Source organism: Vanrija albida (assembly GCF_041260175.1).
Source record: "Vanrija albida strain AlHP1 chromosome Unknown contig_2, whole genome shotgun sequence".
NCBI lineage: Eukaryota > Fungi > Basidiomycota > Tremellomycetes > Trichosporonales > Trichosporonaceae > Vanrija > Vanrija albida.
The window spans coordinates 1,475,924-1,499,275 of NW_027191421.1; the positions used below are offsets into that span (position 1 = coordinate 1,475,924).

Consider the following 23,352-nt stretch of genomic DNA (forward strand, 5'->3'; position numbering starts at 1 on the left):
GTAGGGGAAGATAGTGAGAAGCGCATGTCATTTCATTGTTCAGCCATGGGCACGCCCGTTTTTCCGTGATTTTTTACTGTTTTCCGGCTATTTTGCATGCCGTCGACCGGTGGTTGCCGGGGCAAGATCCGCTCGGCAGCAGCAGCGATGTGGGTGGTACTTGGCGAACGCTTCCGCGCGAATAAACCAGTCGCTTGCCAAGGCCAATCGACAAGGGCTTGTGCCTGTTGGCCGACGTGCGTGCGTGAGAACTACGGGGGCGCGAGCGCGCGCGCGGGCCAAGCGTCGGCCGTGGTTCGTCGCCTCGGTATTGACGAGGGACCGAGCGATGTGGAGCAACGTGCAGGGGCCGCCAATCGTGCTGTCGTCGGCTAGTGTTCACGGCTTGACGACGGCAATGGCGCTTGCTGGGCTTGCTGGCGCCTACCTTTGCCCGCCGCATCTCAAGCCACTTGCGTAGCAACGAGCCACCAAAGAATCCGAGGTCCCACTGCGTAAGAAAGACTATGCATGATGCACTACCGCTTCCAGCTACGACATGTGGTTTGTGCTATGATATGGGCATGTGGGGATGGGGGTGTCTCGACAAAGAGGATGAAGATGGCAGGGGGGAAATGGACAGTGTGTGGAAAATGCAGATGGGTGAGTCGTTTTCTCGATGGTCCGTGGGTTTGGTATTTTTTGGCTTGGGTTTGGTTTCTTAGTGGGCCGACACTTGTGCCGACCCGTGCTTGTGCTGCTGCTGCTTGCTTGCTTGTGTGCGCTTGCGCCTGCGCCGGTGCTACTTCTTGTCTTTTTCGTCTCTTTGCTTCTTGACATGCAGGGATGTGAATGCGGGCATGCTGATGCTGATGGTGTTCTTGGTGTCTTGGGTGATCTAAGATCTATAGTGGGTTGATGTGAATGTGTGTTGGAGTGGGTTGTAGGCTTGTGCAGCGGCGTCCGAAGGTGACTGCCTGCGTGCGTCGCCTTTTACCAGCGGTTGTGGTGGTGCTGCTGCTGCGGACGGACGGCGCAGAAGAGCGGGCCTGTGGGAGCTGCCGCCTGAGCAGTGGTACGACGGTTCGGGGTGAGCTGGGCCAGCTGTAGGGCTTGGTGGGCAGGCTGGTGGTACGGTGCGTGACGGTGGCCAGAGAGGGACGACTGGACGGTCGGTGCTGGGCCCGGACCAGGAGTCTGGACTGGCGAGGCAGTGACCGAGGACGCAGCAGAGGCACCAGCCGACAGGCCTGGGGTCATCATGCCACCGATGCCAGGGTAGAGACCGCCGCTTCCGGTGAGTGCAGCGGCGGCGACGGCGGCAGCCGTGGCGACGCCGGGGCGGCGGGCGGAGCGGGAGCGGCCGACTTCGATGCAGGAAAGGAGTGCGGGGTGCTGCTGGCGGACGTGGTTGACCATCTTGTTCTGCTGGCCGTATGCCTTGCCGCAGTTTGGCGCAGGGCAGCCGTAGGGGCGCTCACCACGGTGGGACCTGATGTGTCGCTGCAGGTCGGCATTGGAGCGGAAGGTGCGCGTAGCACGGGCACAGCCATCGAAGGGGCAGAGGTGGAGTTTCTTCAGTTTGGGGACGGGGCCGTTGTGGTTGAGATGGGCGTGGCCGTTGACAACGGTCGATGCTAGCCTTGCGCGCTCGGCGGCAGCCACGTCGGCAGGGTGAGAGAATGACGAGCGCGAGCTGCAACGCGAGTTTGAGCGGGGCGCCGGGGTGCTTGTCACGGTCGGGCACATGGTGAGACCAGGGGTGGGCGAGTACTGGAACGTTGAGGGAGAAGCGTAACCAGCGCTGGTTGTGTGGGGCGAGCCGGTGGGGGTGAAGGCCGACTCTGGCGTGACCTGAAGCTGGAGGGCGTTGGCGTCGGCGCTAGCAGCGGCCATGACCTGGGCCGATGACTGCTGGTCGACGGCGGCGACGGCGGCCAGGGGCATGCCAGTGTCAAAGACGACTGGGGCGGGGAGTGATGGCGAGGGGAACTTGAAGTCTGTGAACAGAGCGTCGAGAGAGCTGTCGCCAGTGTAGTGGTGCTGGTCGGCCGCCGAAGCAGCGCCGGCAAAGGTTGCAAAGTCAAAGTTGAAGTCTTCAGGAGTAAACTTTGCGTTGGTCGAGGGCTTTGCACTGGTCGAGCTGACCCACGACGCGGTCGCGCCAAACAGGCCCGTGCCGTCGTCGTCAAACGCCGGGAGGAGGGACATTGTGGTGTGTGTGTGGGGGGGTGGGGGGGGGGGGAGGTTAGGGGGGGAGTGTGTGTGCACGGGGGTGGTGGGCGTGGTGGTGTGTGTGTGTGTGCAACAGTGTCACGCCGCTGATCAAGGTGGTGTGTGTGTGTGTGTCGACGACGGCGGCGATGACTTTTTGGGGGAGGTGGCCTTGATGAGAGAGAGAGAGAGAGGAGCGACGCTCGAGACCACGGCCGACCCGAGGGGGGGTTTTGCTGGGCGAGCTGAGCTGGCTAGGCGAGTCTAGCAAGTGTGGGTGAGCGAATAGACGAGTAGCCAGTTGGAGTCGACCAGTCGGAAGGTGTAGGTGTTGGAGGTGTCACGGGTCTAAATTTTGGTTGCAACCCAAGCGAGGGGGGTACGAGGGGGAGGGAGGGGGATAGGGGGGGCTAGGGGAAGCGTGCAGCGAGAGTGTCGTCGAGCAAAGCAAGACTGGCGACTGCACGCTGTGTTTATATAGGAGGGGGGAGGGGGGACGGGGGGCGGAGGGGGCTGCCGAGGAACAAGGCCGTGAGCGTATTGATATCGAGAAGAATGGAGGGTGTGATGAGGTTCGGGGTGTAGGCGGTAGGCGACAGGCAGAGGCGGCCAGAGGGTCACTGCGCGCCAGCAAAGCTGCATCGAAACTGTTCAACTTTTCTCCCCTGAATCATGGGGACCCGCAATCGCAACGTCTACCAGTGACACTGGGCGTTGTGCAAAGACAAAGACTACGGCGGCGGGGAGGGGCGAGTGCAAGGATGCAACAACAACAATGTATACAGCAGCATCGCGCCGATCCAGTGCCAGCCGATGGGACAGATACACGGCGTACAATGAAACAAGTGCCACGGAGCGAGAGTGTGTGGGTGGTGTGGGTGTACGCACCACCTCGCGTCCCTCGGCACGGCACGCTTTCGCCCAGACGTATGTGCGCGTGCCGCAGTGTGCCTTGTCGTCGTCGTCGTCGTCGTCGCTGCATGGGCCCGGTACAGGAAGACACGCCGCGGGTTCTGCCAGCGACGCGAGCGTGGGTCGGTCAGTCGGCATGACGCGAGCCAGCGCTGGCTGCCCAGCCGAGCATCGGCCCGCCGCACGCCGCTCGCAGCTCGCAGCGTCGCTCCCGCCCTAGACGGAGACAATGGCCCAACGCAGCCGCGCCGATCGTGTGCTTGCCGATCCATTGCCTGGCACGAGCTGGTGGCTTGGACTCGAAACTGGCTCTAAAGGACGTCGAAGCTGCGACGCCCCGCGCCGCCACCGCCCGCCGCGTCTGACGTGGTCTACACAACACACGGCCCGAGCGCGTGCCTGCGCCGCCCTGTTGATCGCTCCGGCCTGCACGCGGGCGAGCGGCGCGCCGCTGATCATGTGCCGTGTGCGGGTGTGCATGCGGATTGTGTGCGCTGCGAGCTTCTGCTGGCGTATTGTCAAGAGCTGGATCGTGAGCCGGCGTGTCGGACAACAGCGGCTGCGGCTGCGCCGCAGGAGCAGCCAGCGCCAGTGGCGTCGGCAGCGTGACCTCGGCTTGGCGTGACGCTGCCGGTCATGACGTGCTATCCGAAGCGCGAACGCGCTATCCGAAGTGGCACGACTGGCACGGCTGCGCAAGGCGACTCGAAGCTCACGGTGCCGGGGCACGGCGGAACGCGCGCGACACGGCCGACAGGACACGACTCGACGCGACGCGGCCCGGTCCACGTTCATTCGGGGGTACGCCCAGGTCGGGGGGGTAAGCACCCGCGTCAGGCAGCCAGAGCCCGCTGCACGCGCCGATCGAGGCGACAGCGAGCCGCACAGCCGCACTGACGGGGATCTCGCGGGGGGAGAGGTACAGTTGGCGCGCGGGCCGGTGCGCGCACCGGCCCGCAGTGCGCGTGCACGGAGCCGCAGCTCGGTGCACTCTGTGATCGAGAGGTCGAGCGTTGCGCGTACTCAAGGCAGTGTGGCGTGGGGGCGGGGGCGGGTGTGGGCGGTGCTGCGGGCTGGAGCTGCCACTTGCCACTGGCGGCGGCGGGAGGGGTAGATGAGGTCGGCTTTGCGATCGGGCTATCTGCGATCGGGCTCTAGTACCCATGGACCAGGATGACAGCTCGGGGGAGTGGGGGCGCGCGTCATCCGGGGGCCTACGCCGAGCGCGCCGCCACTTGCCCGCCCGTGGAGGACTGCCCCCGAGCAACACGTTCGCCACCAGGTGGCACTGCGCGGTGCAATCTTCGCCACTAGGTGGCACCCGCCACGCAACACCACGCTCAGACTACGCGGCGCGCCCGTCCCGCCCTCGACTGCGTGCTCAGTTTGCTATGGACCGATGGGGGGCTGGCAGCGTGGCGTGTCGGCTACGAGTGGGACGGTCCCTCCGGTCTGGGGGACGTGAGGCAACTGCAACGTCGCAGGTGCTACCGGCCATGCGTCTATTGCCTGGGCATCAGCTCTTCCTCGTCATCACTTCTCCCTTGAGAACAAGAGGGGGCGTAGATTGATGTGTGCGAGGTTGATGGGACGGCCAGTGCCAACGACGGCGCTGACGTCCCCGTTCAGTGTGGCGGCGGAGTGTACCGTCATTCACAGGCCAACAGCACCGAGTGACCTCTGATCGTGGCATTTCAGGCCGTGGAGCCATCGAGACTTGGAGATGGAGTGCGGGCGCGGAGGGCGAGAGTTCATCAAGACAGCGAGGTCAGCACGTGTCGATGCGACGCCGACATGTGCTGCCACGAGCCCTATCGCTTGACTGCAGGCTAGGTGAGCTCTACTCTTGCAGCACAGCAGCAGTAGCGGCTCGACAAACTGGAAAGCTGACAGCCCCTGCACCACCGTGCCACGACAGCCGGCGCCCAGCACTCCGAGCATGAGGCGCCGACGCGACGCCGAGCCCCGAGGTCGCCGTTGCCGCGTCTGATCTCCTTGATCGACACTCGGCGCCAGTGATCGGTCGATCACGACTGCCACCGGCACGCCCCCAACCGACGAGAAGCACTTTGGCTGACGATAGGCAGGTTCGTACAGTCCGACTCGGTTCAGCATCTGGCTCTTGGTGTGCTCTCTCGAGCCGCGCAGAAGCACGGCTCTATCGGCCCAGTCCCAGTCGACTTCCCCACTCCAGAGCCCAGCGCAATGTCCCACACCCACAAGCACATGACGAACTCGCCCCGCTGCATACCGCGCCCAGATCACACGCGTCGGCGCCCCCGCGACGCCCACTAGTGCCATCGTCGCCTGTCGGCCGCCCCGCCGACAGCTCCACCTCCACTACTACCCCGCATCCACACCCGCCCACACCCGCCCAGCCTACGTCCGGCGCCGACACCACCACGCCACGCCCGGCACCACGCCCGCCGCACGCAGCCGTGCTCCACTGCATCGTCATGCCGCGACTGTCGACCGTGCACTGCCGAACCCCAGATAACGCCCGGCAAGGGGGTGGCGGCGGGGTCCCCGCGCGGCGGGGGGCGGCACGTGAGCTGTTGTGGCTGGCGCGCTGCCGCTGGGAGGTGGCGCCGCGCCCCGCCATGCTCGTGGAGTGCGACGTTGTCGGTGTGTGGTGCATCCTTGGCCTGCATGCTTCTTGCAGGTGTTCGTTGCGACCGCACCCCTCCCCCTCCCGCCGTGCGACCCCGCCCGCCACGCACACCCACGCGACGGGAGCCATCATCCCCGTCTCGCCACCACACATGAATTAGCACTGCCGACACTGCGATTCGTCATGTCCCCCGGGCGGGCCTGGCAGTCTCCGTGATCGGCGGGACCGCCGCCATGCGCGTGCGCCGTGCAGCCCGCCCCGTCGCGCGCCGCGCGTGCAGCCCGCCAGCACCACCCGCGCCAAGAAGCCTGGGCTCTACTCCGCCTGAGACAGTGGGACGTCGACGTCCCGGCCCTGAACCCGCGGCGCCGAAAATACCATATTCGCCGTCCCCGCGTTTCCTATTCGGCTTTATCGGGCGATTAGGACGCCAGCAGGGTTTATTACACCCGCGCGGGCGGCCGTTAGTTGGGCGGCGGGAGATTGTGACGGCGGCGTGGTGGGTGGGCGGCTCGTCGACTCGCGACAACATTGATTGCACGCTGATTACTCGTCGCACTCTCATTGTCCTGTGATAACCCGCGTGCTCGAGTCGTGCTCGACATTGACATTGTACCTCAACTCTCAACTCGTCTTCATCACCCTCTCTCTCTTCACGAGACACCACCACCACAACCCACTCGACCCGCCACACCCAGCCACCTCACCCGACCCACCATGACGGCCACCACCACCACCACCACCTCGTCCCAACCCATCCCCCAGGCCGCCGCGTCCACCTCGGCCGCGTCCACCCCCTCGGCCTCGCCGCTCAACCCCACAAATATGGGCAACGCCGGCGCCGGCACCGGCCCCGGGCCGCTCGAGGACCGCCTCAATGCGCTCCTGTCGAGCTTTGACATTGGGACCCATGGCCTCTGCCGCGAGGAGCGCAGAACCGGCGAGTTTGGTGAGTTGTCTCGCGCGGCGGGGAAGGCGGCGAGTGTGTGCGTGCAAACACACGCCGCCTTCGCCTTCCTCGCTGGCCCCACCGCCCCCACCCCAACGCCCGCTAACCCCCCCAGCAAAGCCCCAGACCAAGCTCCCCGCGCCGCGCGACCCCTCGCCGTCGCGCTCGCCGCTCCTCTCCCTGCTGAGCCTGACGCGCCCGCGCCTGCCCACGGCCGCGTCGGCGCCGTCCACGCCCCGCGGGAGCATGGCGCTCCCGTCGCCCGGCCTCGAGCCCGCCAACCCGTTCAACGCGGCCACCGGCCGCCCCCAGCTCGACGCCCAGCGCCGCCACTCGCACTTCGACCCCGGACGCGAGCCCAAGCTCCACGGCCTGTTCTAGGCGCCGAGCCCCCCTCGCTCCGGCCCGAGTGCCGCTGAACACTGCACGTTGTACATAGCCCCGAGCCTCGTTGTCCCCCACGCACGCGCACGCGCCATGGCGCCGCCACCGCACCACCATAATACCACTCATGGCCACGCCACGCCACTTCATTGTTGTCCCGATTGTATGCGCATGCATTAGTAGAGCTGTCGAGCTGGCACGGAGAGGGACGCGGCTGTCCGCACTGACGACGCTGACGACGCTGGCGACGCCCACGACGCCGCAGTGACGCCGACGACGCCGACGACGCCGACGCCGCACCGACGCAAAGTTGTCCCGTCGGCGGAAGTAGTGCGGCCTTGGCGCCACCGCCGTTCGGAGTCTCAGCACACAAGTATTACCACATAGCCACGCCGCGCGTGCGCAATACAAAGAAGCAAAAGTCTAAATAAAGAGTCCAGAGGTGCGGCTACGAGAGGATCTGGTGGGTTAGCGAGCGATACTGGGGCAACACCCACCGCAAGCAGGACGACAAGGATGACAACGACGAGGATGAGCAGCAGGCACAGCGCCCGCCGGCCCGCCTTGCGCTGGTACTCGTGTGCGGTAGTGAGCTCCTCGGCGGCAGACGACGTGTGCGCGGCGACGTTGGTGATGTTGGACTCGATGTTGTCTGGGGGTGTGAGCGAGCGGAGCGAGCTGGGCGGCGGGCGGTGTCGTAACAGCTCATCCCGCCAGCCTCGGACCTGCGGCCCTCGGCCGTACGCACCAATCAACCCCCCCTGGTGCTCGACGATCGCGCCCAGGTCGCGGAAAATATCGTTGAGCTCATGAATACCGCTCTCAATCTCGCGGATCTCGCTCTCGCGCTCGGCTATCAGCTGTTCCTGGAACTCGAGCTCGTGCTGGCTGATCTGGGGCGCGAGCGCCTGCGTCTGGGTCTGCACCTGCTCGAGCTCGACCGAGCCGCGGGGCTCGTGGTGGCTGGGGGGGTTAGCACGTTGCTGCACGGCTGTGCGTGCCACCTGCCGCACTCACGCCTCGTCGGCCTCCTCCACCGCCCGCTTCTGCACCTCGACCGTCGTGCGCTGCTTCTCCACCGACAGCCGCTGCGCGCGCTGGAAACCCTGCAGCGCGGCAGTGTACTCGCGCGAGAGCTTGGCCTGGATCGGCTTGCGCGCGGCCTAGGCGTCGGCGTCAGCTTCACCCCCGTCTTCCGCCGCTCCACCCACCTGCCCGGCCCCGCCGGTCGGGAACGCCGCGAGCACCTTGACGTCCTCGGTCGAGCGCTTGACCATGTCGCGCGTCGACTCTGTGAGGTTGTGCCTGTGGTGTGAGTGGCTTGGAATCCGTACAACCCGGCAGCCAACTCACAGCGCAGTGCGCAGCTGCGGCCCGTCGCCGCCCGCGCCGAGCTTGTCAACGAGCTTCTGGATGCCCTGGACGTTGGTCTGGATCTTGAAGATCTGGATGGAGACCGAGTCCTTGACCTTTGTGAAGGCGGCGTCGTCTAGGAGCGGGGGTCGAGCGTCAGCGAGCGGGCCTGTACCTGCCTGGGCTTTAGCCGGCGGCACTCGCACTCACCACCGCTGTCGGCGCCGGGGAGGAGCGGCGCGCCGCCCTGCCCGCGCTCGAGGTCGTTGAAGCTCATGTCGTTGAGTGCAGGGTGATGCGACGAACGATGACGAGCGCGCTGTTCAAGGTGCTAGGTGGCGACGAATGTGCGACGGGAGCAAATGGTCCGAGCGGCTGGGCGAAGCAGTCGACCCGCGACCCGCCGTCATCGACCGACCCGACCCACCCTCACTCCATCGCACACAGCACCATGAGCAGCGCCGCCTTCCCCGACCTCGACGACGCGCGCGCGCACCACCAGGCCAAGCGGCGCGAGGCCGTCCGGCAGCGCGTGCGCGCGTCCCTGCCCCCGCTGCCCGAGCTGCGCTTCGAGCAGGCGTACCTCCGCTCGCTGCTGCCCTCGCTCGCGCCAGCGAGCAAGGCGGACGCGAGTGCGAGCCAGGCCATCGTGAGGGGCCACGGCGTGGACGTACGCTGGGGCCAGGTCGCGTGGATCACCGTCAAGGACCAGGTGGGTGGGGTGGGGGAGACGGACTCGGACTCTGTCGGCGTTGCGCTCATCGCTCACGCCCCAGGTCGTCTCGCCGTTCCTCCAGGGCGTGTTCTGGGGTCTGCTTGGCATTGTCGCCGGCGGCGCGGGGCAGGGCCTGCGCGCGGCGCTGGGCTGGCCGCAGAAGAAGGCGGCGGCGGCGTGAGCGCTGCGACGATACGACGGCGCACGCTGCGATGCGATAGGACGACGGATACAACCGGCGACGGGGGGGGGGACCGCTGGCGACACGGGGAGAGATGCAGCGCTGCTAGGAGAGCAGACGGCGGCGACACAAGACGGCAGAAGGGACGGCACGGACGGCACGACGGCACGACGACTGGCCAACACAGGAACAACTATACACCAAGATACGCGCGGCGGCGCCTCTCGGCCCGCCGCGCCCCATGCATATGCTAGCCAAAGCCCTACAACACCCACCCCTCACTTGTCCTTGACCTCGACGAGCGACGGGCGCAGGTCAGAGATCTTGTTTGCGCCGAGCAGGCGCAGGGCGAGCTCGATCTCCTGCTTAAAGACTATGGTTAGCCTGCGCAGCAGTGAAAACTCACTATTCACGGCGTGCTCGACGCCCTCTTCGCCCGCGACGCTCTGCGCGAACAGGAAGCCGCGGCCGACGCCGACGCCGTTCGCGCCGAGGCAGAGCGCCTTTACGACGTCTGTGCCGCGGCTGACGCCGCCGTCGATGAAGATGTCGAAGGGGCGCGGCGTCGGCTTCTGCGCCGGGTCATCGGCGGGGGTCAGTCGCTCGGGGTGGGCGAGGCTGGCGGCACTCGGGCCGGTCGGCGCGCGGAACTGCGGCCGGAGGAGCTGCGGCGCGTGCTTCCTGATCTCTAGGAGCACGTCGAGGCTCGGCCGGGTCGTGTCGAGCTGCCTCCCGCCGTGGTTGCTAATCAAAATCCCGTCCGCGCCGGCGTTGTACGCCTGCAGCGCGTCCTCGACCGTCTGCACGCCCTTGATCATGACGGGGATGGACGTGATGCTGCGGATCCACCTGGGCGTCAGCAGGTCAGTGGCGGCGCCACGTACTTGAGATCGTCCCAGCACAGGTCGGGGTCGACGCCGGCAAACATTGCCTGGGAGACGCCCTGCGTGTCGTCCGACTTGACGCTGACGCCCCCGGCCGGGCCTTCAAACTCGCCCTTGAGGCGGAGGTCGCGCTCGCGCTTGCCCCCGACCGGCGCGTCGGCGGTCAGCATGATCGCGTCAAACTTGTTCGCGTCGAGGCGGCGGATGAGCTCTTCCGCCTTCTTGCGGTCGCGGTTCACGTAGAGCTGGTAGAACAGCGGCTGGCCCGGCAGCCGCTCGGCAACCATCTCGTCGATGCCGCAGCTCGCGTTCGAGCTGATCGCCTGGATGATGCCCGTCGCGCCCGCCCCGCGCGTGAGGTTGACCTCGCCGTCCGGGTGGCCCAACTTGGCCATGGCGGCCGGCGCGATAAAGACGGGGATGGACGACGCGCAGCCCAGCAGCGTCGTCGACGCGTCGGCCTGCCCCACGCGGCGGAGGACGCGCGGGCGGAACTCTACACGCTGGTACGCAGCCGCATTCGCATTCTTCGCTAGGCCGTCAGCGCGCCCAAGACCACAACTCACTGATCTCGTCGTCGCCCGCGCTCGCGTAGTACGCCCACGCGACGGTGCTGAGCAGCGGCTCGGCGACCTTCTCAAAATCCCGCATGTTGATGACGGACCCGAGCCCGCGCTCCTCGAACGCCTCGCGCGCGGCCCTGATCCGCTCCTCCTCGGCCAAAGCCTCGGCGCTGATGCTCAGCGCGATCTCGGCCAGCTCGGCCTCGCTCGCCGGCGCGAGCGGCCCGACGCGCACCACCTCGGCGGGGAGGTTGCCCCCGTCCAGCTGGTCGGCGGGGTGGCGCGGCCTGAAGAGCGGCGTCACGTCGCGGCTCCGGTTGGCGAGGATGATGTCCCGCCCGCCCGGGTGGTCGTCGAGGAAGCGCGTCATGCTGGCGTCAGCCACGCCCCGGGCCCCAGACCCACTCGTACACCTCGCCGTTGATCACGACCCACACGGCGTCGCCCTCGGCCTGGCGCAGCACCTCGGCCACGCTGACCGCCCTGGGCCCCTTGGCGGGCGCGACGCGCGCGTCGAGCGCCGCCGCCGGGCGGGAGAGGTACAGCGCCGCGGGGACGGCGAGCAGCGCGGCGCCGAGGGCCAGCTTTGAGGGCCCGGCACGCGTGCCGGCGGCGCTGCTTGCGCGCCTCACGCCCCCGGCCGCGCTCCTCGCCGCCGCGCGCACGCTGCCAAACAGTCGTGATGTGCTCATTGTAGTGCTTGGTGCTTGCAAGAAGAGCAAGAGGGCGATGCCTGCTTTTGGGGAGCACCACCCCTCAAACAACGGAAATGCCAGTGGTCGACCACTCGGGTTCTCGGCATGTAATCCGGATTCCGGGCGGGCGGGCCGGGCGGGCGGCGCGCGGCGTGGAATTAGTCCGCTGAAGCGGCGTCGGGGTCGGTACTGTCGCGGAGCCAATGCCACTGCTCGCAGCGCTAATGGCTGATTAGACGGACGCGACAAGGCGCTCGCGCGCTCGCCCGCTTGGACCACGTCGTAGGGCCGAGATATCGGCCAGGAGGCGACCCACGGCCACCACACTCCGTCGGAGTGCCACGAGGGCGACCTGTCCGATGGCGCGCCAGTGGCGACAGCATTATCTCCTGCGGCCTCCACCACCGCGTCCTCACCACCGCGTCGCATCGCCCTCACCTTCCATCACATCCATAACATACTATGGAAGGAACTACAAACGCATCAAATTCGGCATAGCGCCATGAGGGAATCAATCACAAGTCGTAAACCGCATCTATGTCACACAACTAAGAATAAACCAGAACCGGAACAAAAGACACCCTCTAGTTCGCGGTCTTCTCAGTGGCGGCAGGAGCGGCAGGCGCAGGGGCGGACTTCTCCGTCACCTTCTCGAGCTTCTCAGTGTAGGCCTTCTTGGCGCCAAGGACGTAGTTGTAGATCTCGTCAACGACGGGCTTGACCTGGTCAACGACGTAGGCGCCGAGCTTGTTGGTCTTGTCCTGGACCGTGGCGTCCTTCTCGAGGACAATCGACTTGACGTCGTTGGTAGCCTTGGTCAGGCCCTCAATGAGGTGGTGAGGGAGCTCCTTGGAAGAGTCGGCGAGCGTGCGGAGCTGCTCGAGGAGCTGGTGCGAGATCTCGGTCGACTCCTGGATGGCGGCGGTAACGCGGGCACCGAGCTGCGTGTTGATGGCAGTCGTCTTGTTGATCACCTCCTGGATGACAGGGGTGGCCTGCTGGATAAGGGGGGCAACGCGCTGCGCGACGTGTCAGCTCTGGATTCCCGTGGGCCGTGGAGAGAAAAGGGGCACGAGTGCGTGTCAATTGCGTGGCAGGGGCGCCTCAAGGCGCAAAAAGAAGCCACAAGGCGTCGCAACAGCACACGGAGGTTTAAACTCACAGCGTCGTAAACGGCCTTGGCCTGCTTGACACCGACGAGGTCCTCGGTGGGGGTCTTGAAGGGGTAGGGGAAGACCGACTCGGCGCGGTCAAGGGTGGCGACAGCGAGGTTGTCGGCAGACTCGAGGACGGGCTTGGCGCGGGTGAGGATGGGGGTAGCAATCTCGTACGAGCCTGAGATGGTTAGGGGTGGCTGAGGGCGTGCACACTCTACGGCTACTCACGCGAAGCAAGGCCGGCGGCAGTGTTGTAGAGGTTGGTGGTGAACTGGGTCGAGTTGATGAGCGACCTGGCGGGTTAGCTGGGTTCAAGAGTTGCGGGCAGCTACTCACTGGGCGTAGGCGAGCGAGTCGTGGACAACGGGGACCTGCTCAAGACGCTCGACAATCTTGAAGTCTGGGTGCGAGTCAGTATCACGCCCACGGCCGTAGTCGAGGTGCGTGCGCGACGCCACCTGGTACTCACTGGGGACGTCGCCGTTGGGGACGTTGGGCTGGGTCTGGACAGAGGCGGCCATTGTGGTGGATATGAACTGGTGGTGGAGTGAGTACGAGCTGTAGGATAGTGGGAATGGAGTAGAGTGAAAGAAGAAAAAAGACAAAGTCGGAATGTTCGCAACAAGGCGGGAGGTGACGGAGGGGGAAGAGGGAGGGGGGTGGAATGAGGGGCGGCCGAGCAAGGACGAGGAAGACGACGACGCGGTGGGAGTAGCACAAGGTCAGAGATAGCGCCCGCCGCCCCGACATGCCGCAGCGACGACACCGCGGGGCCTCTTTGACCGACTGGGCGCGAGCGAGCAAGCAGTCACTACGACGCCGCCGACGCCTTTGCCACCGCGCCGCTGCCCGCCGACACCGACACCGACGACTTGCTTGGGCATTCGCCTCTCGATCAACTCGAGCCCGGCCTCGACGCGCCCTCCGCGCCCCGGCGCCCCGGCGCCACCTTGGCCATTGTACGTCCGTGCGTGGGAGCAACGTGGGACCCTCGTAACGTGTTGAACACTATTTGGGCGCACCGCGACGTGTCAAGGTGTGGTATGCACCCGGCCGGCCAGCCGGCAGCACCAGCCAGCCAGAGCAGCCAGAGATATCTTTGAAACCTCTGGCGTGCACGGTGGGAAAGGAGTCGTAATCGTCCACGGTCACTGGCAGCAGGCAGATACCGTGTCCTCAATTACGGCGCGGCTGTCTAAAACGCACACTGGTCGCGCCAGTGCCAGTGCGAGTGACAGTGACAGTGCAAAAGTCACGCAGCGCGAGAGAGTGGGTGGCAACCGTAGAGAGGTGACTGGGATGGGAACCGAGCTAGTGCTTACCTTGTAGGTGTGGGTGGTGGACAAGGGTGAGGAGAAGAGTCTAGTTTTGGAGGATGACTGAGAGAGTCGTCTTTGTATAGAGAGCAAGAGGCGAAAACAAAGCCTGGGAAAGTGGTGTCTTTATGTCGTGCCATGACGAGCCAAGCCAGCCTGGCCAGCCTGGGTGCAGCAGGCATCATCGGCTACCACAGTTGCCACCACACTGCAGAACGAGCTCGAAAATGCACAGACGGGTCGTTGCTCCCTGGCGCGGCGCGGCGGCGTGGCGTGGAGAGGCGTGGCCTGGTGGCGGCGGCGCCGGTGAGCGTAGCAGTGTATCACCCGGCGGCCGCGCGCCCCGTTCTCAACCCAGGGCGGGCGCGCGGAGAGGACGAGGGGCAGCCGCCGCGGCGACAAGAATAACAGGGAAAAGCTTTCAGAGCGTGGGAAACGGCACGACGCACACCAACGGCTCTTTGTCGTCAGTCGCGGCGGCGGCGGCAGCAGCAGCAGCGTTGTGACGTCTGCAGCACGCGCAGAGCAAGAAGAAAAAAAAAAAGTTGTGACTTGTTTCCCTGGACCCATGGACCCATTACCCTGAGTCTCGTCTCGATCTCGACCCTGTTCCGCGCCGCCCACCGCTGCAAATCATACCCGGTTTTAGTGGACTTGGACGAGTGGGTGGGTGGCCATTGTGTCTTTTTGCATGCAAAGGCCGTGGACGCGCTCGACGGCGGGGGGCACGACACGACGCTAACCGTGTGGCGTGGTTCTTGAAGCAGCTTGGAGCAGGAGGACGAGATCGAATCGACTCTGCCCACCTCTACTTCTGCGCGTCACGTCAGAGGTGCGACTGTCGTCGTGGCGATAACGAAAATTGCACTTTGCGGCGGCGACAGGCAGCCCAGCCCAGCACCAGCCAGCACCCACCGGCAACCTTTTCCACCGGGTCAAGGACGTCGCGATAACATTCAGGGGCGGCATGCACGTGGAACGCGGGCAACCCCTGAGACCCAACTCTGACGATCTCATCTTGGCACCGGCCGCACCAGGGCGAGCAGACACCACAACGTCAGTCGAAACACGTCATGCAAGCTGCGGCAGTGACGATGCGCCGAAGACAGACGCCGACGTCGGACGCGCTCAAAGCCCACGCACTGACCCACGCCCGAGCCCACGCCCATGCCCACTGTCCCGCCCGCAAAGATGACGCGCCGAAGACAGCCCGACTCCGGAGACTTCGGACAAGCTGGCAGCGAGCGGCTATGACAACCGGCCAGGCGGCGGGGGCCACTGCAGCGAGCGAGCGTCACTGTTGTCTTGCTCGACGCCAGCCCGACCTGCTCCGCGTTGTCCCCGTCGCGGGCTGCAGAACGGCCGCCGTCACGGCATGCCATTCCGCGGCCACGACCGCGACCCAGTACCTGCACACTGGCTGCATACTACACCGTCTGCTATCTTTGCAACAGCCCATGGCACTGTCATCCCTCCCGCGCCACCAAACACGCGGCCCCTGCGGCACGCGCCCTAGTCCCGAAGCGCCGAGCGACAGCGACAGCGACGTGGAGCGCGGGGCGGGGCGGGGCGGATGGCCTGCTCCGCCTCGGCGCATGCGCGTCGAGTTGCGTCTGCGTCGAGAGCAAGGAGGCAAGGAGGCAAGGAGAAAAAATGGCAGGCACCTCGGCAACAACATTCTTCAGGGTCGGCGCCACCAACGGCCTGGCCGCCTGCTCGCTCGCCACGCCCGCCGGCGCCAAGTCGAATTGAAACGGCCCCCTCACTCCCTCTTGGAATCCACGACCAGTCCATCAAGGCAAAAATCAAGGAACATGCCACCCTCGTCGTTGCCGCTGCTGCTGCCGCCGTCGACCGACCCGCCGATGCCGCAGCCGGCAGCACTGCCCACGGGGCAGCCGCAGGCAGGCACCTTCATTCAAGGTGCAGACTCAAGCTGCTGCCCACCCCCGTTGTAGAGCATGACGCGGGGTGTGCCTCTGACGAGGAATGCTGAGGCTAATCTCGCCAGCCGTGCCGTGTCACGTTTCTTGCGATTCTTGACGACGTGGGAAGAAGAAGCGCGCGTCGGCGTCGCAGTGTAGGGTCGTCGCAGCGTAGAATCGCATCGCAGCGTAGCATCGCAGCACCGCAGCGCTGCATCGCACCTTCTGGTCCATGCGCACGAGGTGCGACGCAACCGAGACAGCTAGCGCTTCTGGCTCTGTCTCATGCGTGCCGGTCAGCCGGCCGGCAGAGCATGTGTACCGGTTGGGTCGTCGACGACCCGAGACGTCGCGACGGCCACTGGATCTGTTTCTGGGCATAATGCCCCGCGACGCCCGCGACCCGCCTTACGACAAGGGCCGGGGGGGGGCTAGGACCACGGAACGGGGGTGGTGGCGGCGACAACGGCCTGGCCACAGGCGGACACTAGTGCCTGTGTCGCGATAGCCGTGGCGGCGTGGCCCAAACAGGGGATGAGCGCGTTTGGCCAGTCCAAACGGGGGCCATGCACGCGTCTGGCAGGCGTCGCAGGCAGCGACCGCGCCCGGTATGGTGACTCACGCCCCGTCTGTCAGTTGGGCTAGCTTGACGCGTGCAGCAGCGTGGGAACGGCGCGTCGGCGCGTCGGCGCGCCGGCCCTGCACCGCCGCGGAGCTCCGCCCAGCACCAGCAGGCAGCAACAACTAGTGACATGAACAACGGGGTCGGCCAGCGACCTGCAATCTACACAACGTGGAGGCCAGACTTCTCGGGGCGCGCGGGCGTGGCCACGGTCCGCCCGCCGGCCGTGCTCTGGTCGTCGGCCCAGGACGGGTCGTAGCTCGGCGGCATGACGTTGACGACTGACGGCCCAGCCTGCGGAGGGGAGGACACGCGGCCCCCGTCCCGCTCGTGCACGTAGATCTCTGTCGGCGTCGGCGGGCGCGCCTGCGCCTTGGCGACGGCGAGCGTGGCGCCGGCGGCAGCGCCGCCGCTGGCCTGGAACGGCGTGATGCCGCCCGCTGGCGCGCTGCTCCCGTCGTACACTGACATGATGCGCGCCGAGCTGTCGTACGTCGGGCCGGCGCCGTGCCCCTCCGAGTAGATGGTTTGTCTGCTGCCCGCCTGCGCCTGGTACTGCTGCTGCGGGTATGCCTGCGGGTATGTGCTCCCGCCGAGCGAGTAGTGCTGCGCGTGCCCGGGGGCAGGGGCAGGAACGGGGGCCGGCGCGGGGATGTACCCGTTGGCCGTGGCGATGACGCCGTACTGCTGCTCCTGGGCGTACTGCTGCTGCTGGAAGTTGCCGCCGCCAGCGCCGCCGCCGCCAGCGTACGCGTCCGAGCCGGGGCCGTACCCGTTCGCAAAGGGGTACGCCTGCTGCATCTGCTGCTGCTGGGGGTTGTAGCCTGCGCCTGCTGCGGGGGCCGGGTTGAGCGCGTACGGCGTGACGTCGGCGCTGGCGTGGTGCTGGTCCTTGATCAAGTCCATGTCGTACGCGTCGCGCTGCCTGTTCTTGCGCTGGCGCCACATGAAGAAGGCGAGGACCGCGGCGATGAGGACGACGGCAGCGATCTGTGGCGGTTAGCGGGGGGGTGTGGTGCCACATGGCAGAGGCACGAGGCGTCGTGCCCACGCGCGCGCACTCACGACGCCGGCGATAATCGCCCCGAGACCGGTATGGCTTGATGTCTTGTCGGCGATCGCCGTCGCTGACGCCGAAGTGGACGCCGACGCACTCGTGCTGCTGGAAGAGGGATGTGAGGAGGACGACGAGGACGAGGGCGGCGGTCTTGTCGTCGACGGCGAGGGTCGTGCCGAGCTCGACGGGGCCGTGGAGCTCGGGCTCGGCTCGGCCGTCGTCAACGCCGTGGGGGTTGCCGGGCCGGGCGGGATGACAAACGTCGACGTCCACGCCTGCCCGAACGACACGGTGCCGCCGCACACGCCGGGGTAGGTGGCCGTCCACGCCGTCTTGTCGGCGGCCGTGCAGGCGCTGCCGTCAGCTTGCACGGGGGCGGGGGCGCGACCCACGCGCTGATGCACTGCGTCACCTCCTTGGCGCAGAAGCAGTTGGTGCCCACGGCCATGGCGGGGGCGGGGACGCAGGCATTCTTGGCGGCGCAGGCGACGATGCACGCCGGAAACTTTGCGGGGTCGCTGCGGTGGTCAGCAGCGGCGGGCGGAGGGGGGCAACGCACATCTGCCGCGGGACGAGCCCGGCGCTGGGCGGGCGCATGGTGGTGAGAGTAATGAGCGTGGGGTGGGGTGGTGCGGTGGGTTTGTTTGGAGAGCAAGAGACGAGTGCGAAGCGGAGAGAGGGGGGGGGCAAGACCGTGTGTTGAGCGGGGACGCGCGCGTCCGGGCTGGACACGGCGCGGCTGGCAGCCTGCAGACGAGGGGGCTGTGGTGCGCGGGCGGCTGGCTGTAAACGGCTGCTTGGCGGCCCGTGCAGCAGCTGGCACGAGGTGTTGTGCGGACAGGGGCTGTGGGTGGATGGGGGGTGCGCTTTGGGCGTGTGGCGCACGAGGCGTGGCGGGTGGTGCCACTTTGGGTCTGCCAAGCGGCGGGTGTGGCGGCGCTCACTTGCATACACTGGATACAGAGTCGGTCCAATCCATAGCAGTCCTACTTTTCCGTCGGCGCCGCTGCCTCTGTCGGTTCCTCTCGCGCCTCGGGCACCCCCGCCTCACCCACAATCTCGGCGACCGGCCGCTCGGGCGCGTGCCACCCGAGCAGGTACACTGCGTGCGCGGGCGGCCCGACGCAAAACAGCAGCACGATCATCCACTTGGGCGAGAGCACGTTGACGAGGCCAAAGACAAGCAGGTACCCGCCTGCCTCGCACGCAATCTTGGACGAGAAGGCGACGTCGGCGTTGTACGTGAGAAACGTGGAGAGGTACGTGAGGATGGACACCTCGAGGGCGAGCAGCTGGATGTTGTAGAACGCGCCGGTGAAGCTCAGGACCGCCTTGAATGCCGCGGGCGAGGTCTGGCCCGGCCCGTGCCCGATTCCCCGTTCGCCGAGGTAGTGCGCCGCGAGGGCGAGCCCACACAGGATGTAGTACGCCACGACGTAGACGTACATGACCCAGCGGTAGCGCGCGGCCACGTAGTTGGACCTAAGGCGGTCGTAGAAGAGCCCAAAGACGATGCTCGCGACGATGGCCCAGCTCTCGCTAATCGCGTAGATCCACCCGTTCCACTCCCCTCCGACCTGGTACACGATCTTGTTGAACGACGCGTTGAACCACCCCTGCGTAATGCCGCCGGTCACGAAGATGGCCGGGCCGAGCGGCCCGAACACGGGGTTCCACAGCATCTTGACGGGGTTCCAAAAGTTGGTGCGCCAGTACTCGCGGTCGAGGCGCACCTTGCCGCTGCGGCCACCGCTCAGCGCGAGATCCTGCACGACGGCGCTCTCGGAGCGCAGGTCGCGCGCATCGAAGGCGCGGTACTCTACCGTCCCGTCGTCGAGCTGCACGCGGGCCACGCGCGCCGGGTCCTCGGCGGCTGCCGCAGCCTTCTTGCTCCGGAACCGCCGCCGGAAGCTGAAGGCGTGCAGGATCATGCACACGGCCGCAGTGCCGGCCAGGGACACGAAGACGGCGTACTGGTGGTTGTAGTTGCTAAACGTCTTCTGCACGGCGCCGAGGATCAGCCCGCCGGCCCACACGCCGACGTGGAACGCGCACTGGTAGATGCCGGCGTTTGTCGCGCGGTTGTGCGGGGTGGAGACGGCGGCGATGAGCTGGCCCGCCGCGGGCCAGAGGATGCCCGCGCCCCCTGCGAGTCAGCCCTCACTCCACACCACCACTCACAGCCGAAGAACGCCGCGCCCACGAGGTTCGCCGCCGTGTTCCCGCTGAACATGCACGCGATCCACGTCGCGTACGAGATCGGCCCCCACGGCAGGCACCACTCGAGCCCCCACCACGACAGAAAGTAGGTCGCCCACATCGACGTGACCAGGTACGCGCTGTACAGCACGATGAGGATGTACGACCCCGTCGTGGGGAAGCGGATCGTCTGCACCCCCTGGATGGGGTACGACGTGAAGAGGAGCGTGAACCCAAACGACATCCACCACACGTGCACGTCGCGGTCGGTGATCCAGTGCTTGACCGCCGCCCACGACCACTTGGCCGGCGTGTGGTACGTGTGGTCAGCGTACGCGAGCTCGGGGGCCGCGTCGTGGCTGGGGCGCGACTTTGCGTCGTCGGCCGTCGACGCGGGTTTGCTCTCGGCGGCGGTGGACGCTGGTTTGCTCTCGGCGGCGGTCAACGCCGGCTTGCTCTCGGCGGTGGTGGACATGGTGGGTGGGGGGAGATCAATGAGAGCGTGGGTTGAGCCCCTCGTCCCCGCTCTTATGACTTAACCTCACACTCTAGCTTGACCACCTCGCAGTGGCCCCCTCGGTGCCTGCTGCAGCGCTCCCCGTTGCCGAAACTCCAGGCGACAACAAACGTAGCCTGCCAACCCCGGGTGGAGCGATAGTGCCACAAACTCGGCTAGTTGGCACTAATCCGTCTCACGCTCGTCAGATGCCGCCATCGCCCGTGTCGCCATCGCCATCACACCAGCCCGGCACGGCACCCCCTCCACCGCCCTCCACTCGCTCGCCATCGCCGCTACCCCCGCGTGATGGTCCTAGCCGCTGTGCAATGCCGTCCCGCTTGGCGAGCCACCCAGCCGATGCCGAGGGCCCCGCCGTCGCCGCACCGCTCCTCCGAGGACGGCCGCGGAGCCTGCAGCCCGCTCATGCATTCCGCCAACGCCGCCGCGCATGTCACCAGACCTTGCATCCCTATTGCATCCTATCACTATATCTCGGCTTTTACATTGTCTGTCCTTGGTGCGACGACCACATTCCGCGATAAGAATGTGCCACGCCAACACTCCCGCCTAGTACGCCTGGCCCCAGCCGGCCGGGCGGCGCGGGTCAGACGCCGCGAGCCACTGGCCGTTCGGGAGCTTGCTGATCGCGTGCGACGTGCTCGAGCCAGACGGCGACTGATACGTGATGTTGTACCCGATGCTGGCAAAGTACGCGACCGTGCCGTTGTCGAAGCCCTTGAGCGGGATGGGGCGGCCCGGGTCGTCGTAGTCGAAGAATGTCTTGCCGCTCAGCTGGTCGTGCCAGCGGGGGCTGGGCGTCAGCACGTGGCTCCAGGCAGCTACACTCACTGGTACGTGCTGCCCGTCGCGTTCAGGCCCTTGTCAATGTAGTTGTGCAGCTGCTGCAGCGTGGCCGTGATGATGCGCGAGCCGCCGGCCGAGCCCGTCGCGAAGACGAGGTTGCCGGACTCGTCCTCGACGAGGCTGCTCGCGATCGACGACTGGGGCCGCTTGCCGGGCTTGATAAAGTTGATCGGGTTGGCGGGGAAGCCGAACGCGTTGACCTGGCCGGGCGACGAGAAGTCGTCCATCTCGTTGTTGAGGATGATGCCGTCGGCCGTGACTGGGGTGGGTGTCAGCCAGCGTCTCGCGTCTCGCGCCTCCCAGCCTAGCCTACTCACTAACACCCGACCCCCAGATCAGGTTGACCGTCGTGGTCAGGCTGACGGCGTTCCCGTCCTTGTCCACGGCGGTCAGGTGGCTCGTGCCGCCCTCACGCGAGGGGAAGTAGTTGTCGGGGTTGTAGTACGACGGGGGGAAGGTCGTGTTGGCGTGGATGCGGGCGCGGGCGGCCTTGATGACCGGCTCGGTGAGGTACGACGCCTCGAGCGCCGTCACGTTTGGCGTGAATGCCGGGTCGCCGAGCGTCGCGCGCTGGCCGTAGCCGAGCTTGTCGGCCTCGACGAGGTAGTGCGTCGTGAGGTTGATTGCTGGCGAGTCGTCGGCCACCCCGGGGTCCGGGAAGCCCTCGAAGATCTTGAGCGTGGAGAGCACGACCGTGCCGCTGCTGGGCGCGGTCGTGCTGTGGATCCGCTTGCCGCGGTACTCGACGCTCGACGTGTTCTTGATGTGTACCTTGTAGTCTGCGAGGTCCTTGAGCGTGATGATGCCGCCCTGGCTCTGGACGGCCTTGACAATGTTCTTGGCGATCCGGCCGTGGTAGAACGCGTCGGGCCCCTTCTTCGCGATCGTGGCCAGCGCGTCGGCCAGCCGGTGGCGGTACACCGTCTCGCCGGCCTTGAGCAGCGTGCCGTTGGGCGCAAACTGCTCGGCGAAAATCGGGTCGGCCGTGAGGAACGGGTACGCCGGGGTCAGGACGGTCGCGAGGTCGTAGTTGACCGGGAAGCCGTGGCGCGCAATGTCGATGGACGGCTCGAACAGCCGCTTCCACGGCAGCTTGCCGTGGCGCTTGTGCAGCGCCTCCCAGGCTGGGGTGTCAGCAATGCGCTCTGCCCTCGCCGCGCCAACGCACCCCGGAGTTCGCCAGGCACGCCAACCGCCAGACCCCCACGCGTCGACTTGGTCTGGTTCACCCCGTACTGGCTGTACATTGTCTCGTTGCTCCCGGCCGGCGCCGTCTCGCGGAAGTCGATCTGCTCGTACCCGTGCGATCCGTCCTTGTTCGAGTATCGCGTGATGAGGAACCCGCCCTAGGTGTCAGCTCACTCCTCCCATCGTCCAACTCACACCACCAATGCCCGAGTGCCAGTTGGCGATGACGCCGATGCAGAGCGACGCGGCGATGATGGCGTCGGCAGCGCTCCCGCCGTCCTTGAGCGCCTGCACCCCGATGGCGGAGCAAGTGCCGACCTCGGTGGCGACGGCGCCGTGAGCTCCGGACGAGGGGAACGGGCACCCGTCAACATTGTACCCGGCACAAGTGTTCCACCGCTTCGCGAGGGCGTGCGCCGGCGCGGGGTCGAGCGGCGCGGCGCTCGCGAGCGCCACGAGCAGGGGGGCGAGGGCGAGGGGGAGCATTGGGGCGTGTGGGGGTCGGTCAAGCCTCCTCGCGGCTTAAGTAGCTCGGCGAGGCCTCGGTCCACCCGATACACCCCCGATCCCCCCTCCCCCACCCCCGCCCACCATCCCGCGGCACGAATAGATGCAAAGAGCAAGTAGTGAAACAACCGGGTTGACGTCATTCCGTAAGCCGCTCGCCACATGCCATCCTCAGGGCCACAAATCAGCTAGGCACTGCCAAACTGCAAAGTCAAACGCGATATCCCCAGCCATTTCGCTAGCTGCCTTGTTCTGCGAGGTTAGCGCTGCGCAGACTGCCCCACTCGGCGACTCGGCGCACTCGGATGGGCAGAGCGAGCACGAGTCGCCCCGCACCGCGTGGGCGCTTTTTCCAATCGCGCCAAGGTTTGTGCCTGGTCGCAGCCGCAGACAGAGTGAAGGTTCGTTGTCGAGCCGACATGTCGCTCTTACGACGCTGTAATCGAATGTCTGTCCTCCTCTGGGCGTAGATAACCAGAGGATCTTGATAGTTCATGCTACCACCCCGTGATCTCTCCAGCTTGAGCAACTTCTCCTTTCAGCACCATCACGGTGCCCGCTGTTTCGGCGTCGTATGT

General features: G+C 66.4%; 9 protein-coding genes across 9 annotated transcripts; 2 read left to right on the forward strand and 7 right to left on the reverse strand.

Moving 5' to 3' along the window:
• Window positions 1-972: 972 nt before the first annotated feature.
• On the reverse strand, window positions 973-2,190 carry Q8F55_002213 (uncharacterized protein; the record flags this gene model as incomplete). The annotated part of the gene is made up of 1 exon (XM_069350820.1): window positions 973-2,190. The coding sequence occupies one exon, from the start codon at window positions 2,188-2,190 to the stop codon at window positions 973-975; it is 1,218 nt and encodes a 405-aa protein (XP_069211206.1).
• Window positions 2,191-6,433: 4,243 nt separating this feature from the next.
• Q8F55_002214 (uncharacterized protein) lies at window positions 6,434-7,046 on the forward strand (the record flags this gene model as incomplete). Its single annotated transcript, XM_069350821.1, has 2 exons — window positions 6,434-6,665; window positions 6,781-7,046. 2 exons carry the CDS (start codon window positions 6,434-6,436, stop codon window positions 7,044-7,046), a joined length of 498 nt encoding a protein of 165 aa, XP_069211207.1.
• A 451-nt stretch (window positions 7,047-7,497) lies between these two features.
• Window positions 7,498-8,679, reverse strand: PEP12 (SNAP receptor; the record flags this gene model as incomplete). The annotated part of the gene is made up of 7 exons (XM_069350822.1): window positions 7,498-7,509; window positions 7,547-7,701; window positions 7,798-8,012; window positions 8,067-8,212; window positions 8,261-8,354; window positions 8,403-8,538; window positions 8,613-8,679. 7 exons carry the CDS (start codon window positions 8,677-8,679, stop codon window positions 7,498-7,500), a joined length of 825 nt encoding a protein of 274 aa, XP_069211208.1.
• Window positions 8,680-8,853: 174 nt separating this feature from the next.
• Q8F55_002216 (uncharacterized protein) lies at window positions 8,854-9,298 on the forward strand (the record flags this gene model as incomplete). The annotated part of the gene is made up of 2 exons (XM_069350823.1): window positions 8,854-9,114; window positions 9,179-9,298. The coding sequence occupies 2 exons, from the start codon at window positions 8,854-8,856 to the stop codon at window positions 9,296-9,298; spliced, it is 381 nt and encodes a 126-aa protein (XP_069211209.1).
• Window positions 9,299-9,576: 278 nt separating this feature from the next.
• Q8F55_002217 (uncharacterized protein) lies at window positions 9,577-11,437 on the reverse strand (the record flags this gene model as incomplete). The annotated part of the gene is made up of 5 exons (XM_069350824.1): window positions 9,577-9,671; window positions 9,705-10,147; window positions 10,183-10,714; window positions 10,749-11,116; window positions 11,151-11,437. The coding sequence occupies 5 exons, from the start codon at window positions 11,435-11,437 to the stop codon at window positions 9,577-9,579; spliced, it is 1,725 nt and encodes a 574-aa protein (XP_069211210.1).
• Window positions 11,438-12,024: 587 nt separating this feature from the next.
• On the reverse strand, window positions 12,025-13,118 carry Q8F55_002218 (uncharacterized protein; the record flags this gene model as incomplete). Its single annotated transcript, XM_069350825.1, has 5 exons — window positions 12,025-12,459; window positions 12,603-12,775; window positions 12,826-12,890; window positions 12,934-12,997; window positions 13,067-13,118. 5 exons carry the CDS (start codon window positions 13,116-13,118, stop codon window positions 12,025-12,027), a joined length of 789 nt encoding a protein of 262 aa, XP_069211211.1.
• A 3,504-nt stretch (window positions 13,119-16,622) lies between these two features.
• Q8F55_002219 (uncharacterized protein) lies at window positions 16,623-18,114 on the reverse strand (the record flags this gene model as incomplete). The annotated part of the gene is made up of 4 exons (XM_069350826.1): window positions 16,623-17,450; window positions 17,526-17,871; window positions 17,910-18,035; window positions 18,077-18,114. The coding sequence occupies 4 exons, from the start codon at window positions 18,112-18,114 to the stop codon at window positions 16,623-16,625; spliced, it is 1,338 nt and encodes a 445-aa protein (XP_069211212.1).
• A 389-nt stretch (window positions 18,115-18,503) lies between these two features.
• On the reverse strand, window positions 18,504-20,191 carry Q8F55_002220 (uncharacterized protein; the record flags this gene model as incomplete). The annotated part of the gene is made up of 2 exons (XM_069350827.1): window positions 18,504-19,628; window positions 19,721-20,191. 2 exons carry the CDS (start codon window positions 20,189-20,191, stop codon window positions 18,504-18,506), a joined length of 1,596 nt encoding a protein of 531 aa, XP_069211213.1.
• Window positions 20,192-20,782: 591 nt separating this feature from the next.
• Window positions 20,783-22,753, reverse strand: Q8F55_002221 (uncharacterized protein; the record flags this gene model as incomplete). The annotated part of the gene is made up of 5 exons (XM_069350828.1): window positions 20,783-21,026; window positions 21,065-21,338; window positions 21,397-22,203; window positions 22,248-22,425; window positions 22,463-22,753. 5 exons carry the CDS (start codon window positions 22,751-22,753, stop codon window positions 20,783-20,785), a joined length of 1,794 nt encoding a protein of 597 aa, XP_069211214.1.
• Between the last annotated feature and the right edge of the window lie 599 nt (window positions 22,754-23,352).